Consider the following 7,944-nt stretch of genomic DNA (forward strand, 5'->3'; position numbering starts at 1 on the left):
CGTGCACACGCATGCCACGAATCTTTCCTACTTACATATATACCGCGGCTTCCTGATGCGATTAGACTAGTCCGCGATCACCCGCCACTCCGTATCACGGACCAGTTTGTTTAACACTTCTTCGTAACGCGGACACACCGCAACGTCTTTCCGTCTTCACGTTCGCCTCGTCGTTCTCTGGGTCACTGGTTTCGTTGCAACACGCGGTTTCGCAGACAACATTTCTCATCTTAATTCCGATTCCTCTCCTCTTCGAGGGTTGTAAAATCCCTCGTAAATATGGAGGCATCCATTGAGCGATAACCGGTGGCCGCATTTGTCGCATGAACAAAAGTGGTGCCAGTTTATCTTTTCCACGATAGAATTTTGACAGAAAAGGAGACCGGATAAAGTGAGACTTTTCCCCCCTCTCCCGCCCCCTCCCCCCGTCTTTCACGAAAAAATTTCCTAATTCGTCGTCGTCATGGAATTATTCGAGTTCTTCGTGCTGCTGTTGGTCGTCTCGACTATGAACAGTGTATCGTGCCACCATCATCATCGCGGTATCCACGTGGACGATAAGAAAAAGGGGGACCCGATGGACCACGCGAAAAGGTACGCGGCCAGTGACAATAAGAACGTGGTACTGTCCGAGGGCGAGAAGCAGAGCAGGGGCTTGAAGGGCGAGGAAATTAAACGCACGGTCCCTTTTAGCGAGAGGAGGCTGGAGAAGATGCTGGAGAAAGCTATCTTAAAAATAATCACCGGTGATCTTAGCACGGGTGACATGTTGCTATTGAAAAGTCTGAATTATAGTTTGGAGGAAGTTCTTGCGATTCGCGAGAGAGAATTGAGCAAGAAGAAGGATGAAGAATTGAGGAAGAAGGAGAGCGTGAAATCTTGGACGAAAGTATTGTACGGGGGAGATGGAGAAAGAAAGGTTAAAAATTGGAATAAAAAATCCACGGATCGTTCCTTTTCGAAAAATCCTGATTTCGAAACCAATAAACGAGAAGGTAAGAAGAACCGACATGTGGATAGATCACCTTCCTACAAGGATTTTGACTTCGAGGCGTATAATCGACAGGCGATCCTTGATTACGAGAATCTGCCGTCCAACATGGAATTTCAACAATCTTGGTCAGAACCTACCGCTGTTGATTACGAAGAGGTTACCAAAGCCTCCAAAGAGGAAGATATCGCGAATAATCTTCATCGAGATTTCGACAGGGTGATGGAGCCTCACGTAGTCTTCAAGATTCGATACGATGATTCCGAATTCGATTCCAGCTCCAGTTCGGACGAAACAAATAAAAATCGTTCTAGGACATCCAAACATCACGATCCTTCGACAACGACGAGACACGCGACTTTAAAAAATGCCGGTAATTCCTTTCATGTATCGACACCGCCATCAATGTCTTCAACTACTATTTCTACTCTACCTCTGGTTTATCAATTGAGTAGCATCAATGTTAGGAGTAACTATCTAAATAATGATTATTCTACTACAGCCGCGTCTTCGACATCAAGTAGTACCAATACTACCACAGAAAGTATCGTACCAGATGAAATTTTAAACGACAAAAATGAAACGAATATTCGCATTATCAATTCCACAGATAAAGCATCCGTCTTAAAAAATGAAGAGAAAACTAATGAAAATAAAAAGATCAGCGAGTACGAAGGGCTCGAATGGGTCGAAGATGACGTTTACAGAGTACTCCCCGAGTTCGTGGATTCCCTTAGTTTCGAGAACACGGAGGAGAACGAAACGTCCGACTACGAAGACTCTAGTCACGATTCCCGACTAAATTGGAACACAGAGGAGAACGAAAACAGCACGTTGGGGTATTTGAACGACACTCCTGATTCTGTCAAGCTCTTCGTATCTAACAATAACATTTCTGCCGGCAATCTTCCTTTGGCGAATCTATCGTCATATCTACAAGTGGCTATTGCTCATCGACGAGGGTAAGTAAGATAAGATCAAATCATCTTTCAAAATTCTACGTTTTTCATCTGCTTCGATTCGAATGTTCATTTTCACAATTCAAGATAAATTTCTCTTTAATCGGAATTTTAGCTTGTAGATTCGAGTCATGGGTAAAAAAAAAAAAAAAAAAAAATGAAAATTTCAAAACGGATGACTCGATTTTTTTCTCATTCATTAAAATGTCACATTAAATGTCAATCATCGTGTGTCTTTCTTGCTTTGCAAAACGCGGAATCTAGTATCTATACAATGTGCTTTTTGTGTCTTTTAGAGGAAACCTAACCTCAAGCTTCGACAGGTAAGCTTCACCCACAGATGGTACTATGATCATTTTTCGGGTAAGGGACTCGGTGTGCCGAATAAGATAGACAGATAAATTCTGTCGAATTTTTTTCTTTTTTGTTTTGCTCTTCCGATCGAACATTTCTATTAGCTTAGCTTGCATAATTTAAAAATACATTCTCTCATCACGATTATCTCATTGCTCGCATTGCACGATTTATTGCGATAATAACGGAAAATCTATGCTTTATGGAAATGTATTATATGTGTCTGCATGAAAAGATAACGTTCGTTTTCCTTTTTTCTCCTTTCCTCAAACGAGTTGTCGTTGAACTCCTTTTTAATTATTGCAACGAAGAAAAAAAGCAAATGATTTTCCAACGACATAACCCAGGCCTCTGCTTGCGAATACTGAACGACAAAGACGTTCTTGACGAATCATTGCCCCCGCTACGTAAAAATATCTCAATGGCCCGTAAAAATACCATGACGAAACGAAGAATCACGGAGCGCCACTGAATTTCTCGCCTCGGGTTGATCAGCGACCGCTTCTTCAGCTATTTCTCCTTACTTTTCCTCTGCCGTTTCTTTTTCTAAACAGAAAAAATGTAGAATATCAATTACGAATCGTTACTGAACAAGGTCAACGCAAGAAAATTTAGAATCGCAGGAATGATTTAATATAAAAATCAGTGATGCACGCAAAAATTTTTCACTAAAAAAATGATTTATCGGACAAATATGGTGCTCATTATCTTTTAAAAAGACAGATACCGGGATAGAGACTAGAGCGAAAATATACAATGGAAATTCCGTTGTGGTCCCTAACTATGTTTTTAAATCACCCTCCTTCTCCACCACCACCTTGGCCTCTGGTGCGAAGGCGTTTCTTTTATTTTATTAAGTCTAGACGCGTAAATGCATTCGTGTCGGCACTGGCGTAGCCTGCTGAGAGTGAGGACTCCGGTGTGCCGGTCGTTCCGCTTCTTCCTCAAGTCTCTACAGGGTGATCTAGATAATCCATCAAGAATTAGAATTTTCTTAAATGTTTGATTTCAAAATTTAATCTTAATAAAAATCATAAAAGAAATAATATAGATACTTCATTTATTCATTTATTACTCAAGAATAATGATAGTGAATGAAAAATTAAAAATATAAATGTGATTAAAAGAAAAAAAAATGATATAAAATTATGTGGTGTACTAGATAAATTAATTTATTTTTTATAAAATCTATGATGAAGCAAATATCGTTAGATATCAAAGAAACAACGATTTTGAGTTGAGCACCCTCGTAATCACCGGGTGTCTAGTCAGACTGCAGTTAGGACTGCTCTCTTACGAGGTTATGTAACACATTTTAATTTAATGCGCTGACCTTGTCTATGCGTCTCTCTTCCTATGCCGACAAAGATGATGCGAGACGCGCAACGAAGAGCGAGGAGGAAGTTTTCGTCAGTGGCTCCCCACTTCACCGCCAGACGATGCAACGTGCATTTTTTGACAGTCGCCAATCAGGTCGTCGTTCACCGTTTTGCGGTACACAAAACGTTCTCCCTTGCCTTTTGACACCTATCACCAACGATTCTTCTCTAATCGATTTTTAATCCTTAACAGCTTCTCAAATTTTCTCTCCGATAATCCTTTACTGAAATTGTTATAATATTAAAATTTTTTTCTAAAAATCTTTTCTTTTTTTAAGCAAAAAATTTATTCTTCACGGAAGAAGAATAAAAGATTTTTTAAAAAATCGAAGAAATCTTATCTGTTGATGTTACTTCACGTTAGTCCGAAGGCTGTTACAAAACCGGCCAATTTTCTTAATACGGTACTCGGGAAGGATCACTGGATTCATTCTCATGATGCAACGGCCTCCAGACACCCGAGTCCTTCCCTTTCCCAGACGGCAGACAGACGTGACACGTACGCAACGAGACGCTGTAGAATGCGTGACTTGGACGTGGCTAGATTAAGGAGCATGTCTAGAATCGAATACAAGATTTCGTGGCGAGATTTCGTCCGAGTGCTCTCCTCCGTATATCTCTTCCGCTTCTCCAAAGGGATTCCTGGATGGCAAAGAGAATGGGACAAATTAGATGAAGATTAATAAAAAAAAAAATTTCTTTTACGATTCTTCTCCAACTGTGCATTCTGTTCCTGACCAACTGATTGTTTAGGAAAACCATTTCTGATTATTTGTCGAGCAACAACGAGGTCGTTGACGCCCGATTGGCTGCGCTCAAAGGTCCAAGTGGGCGTCCAATCCTTGCCAGTGACGCAGAGAAAAGACGCTCCTCCTTTTTTTCCTGCCGGTTAACGACTTAGTCTTCGTTATGCAATCCCGTAATCTCACCTGATCATTGGCGCGAGTTTTACATATGTATATTTAAAAGTCTCTTCTGGTATAAAATCTAGATTAACGCTAGCTTATTCAAGATCTATGATTAATACAATTTATTCAATTTGTGCTGATTAAACTTTTTTTATGAAGTATCGAAAAGTAAAGAAATGTTTATTTTAATAGTAGAAATTAAAATTTGAAACTCAAGACGAATACATTAATAGTTCCCTGCTAGACCAGACAAATGAGATACTAGTGCTTACGGTGGTTGTCTAGTCAATGTCTAGAACGTATAATAAATATCTCTGACCCACACTATAGGCCCTGTAGGTCACTGACCACCGTCCATTAGCCTGTCTTACTGCCCGGAAAGCTTGCACGTATCTCCAAGTGAAAATTTTTACGTCGTCATTCAGGCACGCAGAATTCTTCGGTTACTTTTAATTCTTCTATTTGAATTTACTCTCTAATTATAATATTTTCAATTTTTACTTACTAATAGATTAAAATCATATCTTTCCTTTTGTCTGTTTCGTGTTAAAAGTTTGTCGATTATCTTTTATAACTATTAAGTTTGTAAAAATTTCTTTATATGTGTAGCCAAGGTGAAAAAGCCATTGAGGATATCAAAACACGAGTTTTAGCACTGACGGGAAGGTTCAACCTCAGCACTGATGCTAATCAAGTCCAACGAGAAAGATTGACAATGTTTTCTCCAACTTGTAAGTTTCTTAATGATAATTAGTTATTCAATTATTAAAATATATTTATATAAAAATATGCGAGTAATGTTTAAAATCCAATTCTTTTAATCAGGTCAAATTCCACGTAACACAGATCAAGATGCTTGGACGGATTCATTCTCTATGAATATGCATTTTCAATTGAACTTGACTTCCAGTGATCATGTGATAGCTGCTAAATTACGGATATTTAAATTACCGCAAGAAAATGTAACATTCTCTTCAGAAAGTACATTTGACGATGAAGAAGAAGATGAAAAAAAAATTAGAATATCGGTCTATTATTACACGAAAACTTTGAAGAGACATCGATGTAAGTCTTTGGTCGAGTTAATTATTTTCAGCTAACTTTTTATAAGAAATAAATTATGGAATCAATTTTTTATCAACAGCGAAGAAACGTTTGATGGATTCGGTAGTGACACCCCTCACGTTTAAAGGTACTCATCTAGCGTTAGATGTTAGACAAGGTCTCCGATTCTGGAGATTGAATCCACGAAACTCTCATGGAAGCGGAAGTAATCACGGCTTGGTAATCCAAGTTGAGGATCAAGATGGCAGGCCATTGAAACCGGCTCTATATATTCAACAACCGTCTTGCGTGGATCAGGATTCAGATCAGAAGGCATGTGAGTGTGTGCTCTAACAATACTAACTCCGATGTGATTTCGATTGCCTGCTTGCATACTGCGTGATACTTAACACCGTGTGTCATAACTTGGAATGATTTATATAATGTAGATGTAGATGATATAAAAATTGCTATTATTTGCGATTGTTGTTTACAATATTTATTTTAGTGGCGATGCTATGTGATTTTCGTCTTGATTTGGCGGTAACACAAAGCTTCGTCATACTGAGACTAGATTTTTTTTCAAAAATGGCTACTTCTTTGTGATATAAAAGTGAAAAATTTCTTAAGAGTAGTTTACTACATATTCTGAATACCACTTTTTAAGATTTTGATTTAGTCTTAGAATGACGATAAAAAGATTACAAGTATTTTGTTAATGAAATTATTTTTTATAGAACTTAAATACTTACAATAGTCTTTTCTTTTCTACAGACCAGCGAGTACCTGCACTCTTCGTACGAGCCTGTACTCGTTACGTTCGTATCGTAAATGGCAAAACGGAGACATACGTCAATTGCAGGCATTAAAATGGAAGAAAAACTTTTAGATGTTATAAGAAAGTAGTAAATTATTCATATTGTACTTTATGTTTTAAAAAATGATAACTTTTTTATGAAGAACAGGGAATACCGTCCTTTAACTATCACTTGATTCAAACATGCACTAACAGAAACATAGGATGCATTTTTATGAAAAAAGTAACTATAATCAATACAAAATATGTCTAAATCGAACAAAGATACTTTTATGAATTCGTTAAAAAAATGATTTTTTTATTACTATTTTTGAATAATTAATTAGATTGAACTCATTAACGAATTCAACAAAATTTTATAAACTTTTTATATAAAATCATGTTGACGATATTCTAATAATTTTTACTATTCTATGCGCACAAAAATAGATCACATGAAAACAATAGACGAATGCCCCCACTACTTGAAAATTAATTTAAGATGGAGTAAAAAACGCGCGAAAATTATAATAATTGTAAATGTTTAAAAAGTACGTACAATCCCAGCAAAAGTCCTTTTATAGACTATTCTTAACTAAAAGAAAAAATGTTAACTTAAAAATGTAGCACCGTATTATTTAAATGGTAAGTTATTTTATTGTTTTGTATTGTTTTCTGTAATTGCGTTCCGAAACTGGCTTCCATGTCAATATGTGTCTTTTTTCGGATGCCAATAGATTAAATTTTTAGTATGATTTACTATGATGTACATACCAGTGAAATCGAATCAATAGATTGATAATAATTAGATTATTCGTTAGATTAATAAAAATATTTTTGGCTTGTATGCAGATGTGTATGCAATGTAATGCACATGCATACAGTCATGCTCACGACTGATGCAACCAAATGTAAGAACTTAGAGATAGATATTTATATTTTATGTTAATTAAATGTAAAAGCTTATAGAGTTTTTTTTATTATATCTTGAATGAGACCATAAGTAAAATATTAAATTTTGTGTGTAGTACAAAAACAAAGTACTTCAGCTATTTTATTGGTAAATTCTAATGGTTCATTCAAAAGATTATGCTACTTATTATAATAATATTATATTAATATTATAATATGTTGTTGTTTGATGAAATAAACAACATATTCTTACAAATTTTACATAATTTCTGTATATAATGTATATTTAATTACTTGGTTGTGCAAAAATAAATGATTTGATGTCAATACTTATAATGCCTTTGTATTAAATGCATTCTAAGTTTGACCCTTACATTTTATAATGAAGTTTATATTATTTTGTATATTTTTTATATTCTCTGTTAAATACGAGCAAACTATTTTGTACATATATAATTTTGTTCAGAGATCATATACAGATAAAATAATATCAAATGTAACATTTAAACTATTACATCTTATTAATATATCACTTATATATATTCGAAATAATTTTATAAATTTTTTCATGATCTCTTTCTTTCTATATATATATGTATAT

At 35.8% G+C, this 7,944-nt stretch overlaps 1 protein-coding gene across 3 annotated transcripts in view; it reads left to right on the forward strand.

The window, feature by feature from the left end:
* Positions 1 to 409: 409 nt before the first annotated feature.
* Positions 410 to 7,944, forward strand: part of LOC102671807 — a 10,736-nt gene continuing 3,201 nt past the window's right edge. The window contains exons 1-6 of one of the 3 annotated variants that reach the window (XM_006615063.2): positions 410 to 1,953; positions 2,247 to 2,273; positions 5,201 to 5,322; positions 5,417 to 5,656; positions 5,736 to 5,972; positions 6,410 to 7,076. In XM_006615063.2, coding sequence (XP_006615126.1) covers positions 464 to 1,953; positions 2,247 to 2,273; positions 5,201 to 5,322; positions 5,417 to 5,656; positions 5,736 to 5,972; positions 6,410 to 6,504 — 2,211 coding nt within the window. In that variant the 5' untranslated portion in view covers positions 410 to 463 and the 3' untranslated portion in view covers positions 6,505 to 7,076. Of the gene's footprint in view, positions 1,954 to 2,246; positions 2,274 to 5,200; positions 5,323 to 5,416; positions 5,657 to 5,735; positions 5,973 to 6,409; positions 7,077 to 7,944 lie in introns of those variants that run through there. The other 2 variants (XM_031510150.1, XM_031510149.1) reach the window with 2 other exon arrangements.

This window comes from Apis dorsata, unplaced genomic scaffold (assembly GCF_000469605.1).
Source record: "Apis dorsata unplaced genomic scaffold, Apis dorsata 1.3 scaffold_209, whole genome shotgun sequence".
Taxonomy (NCBI): domain Eukaryota; kingdom Metazoa; phylum Arthropoda; class Insecta; order Hymenoptera; family Apidae; genus Apis; species Apis dorsata.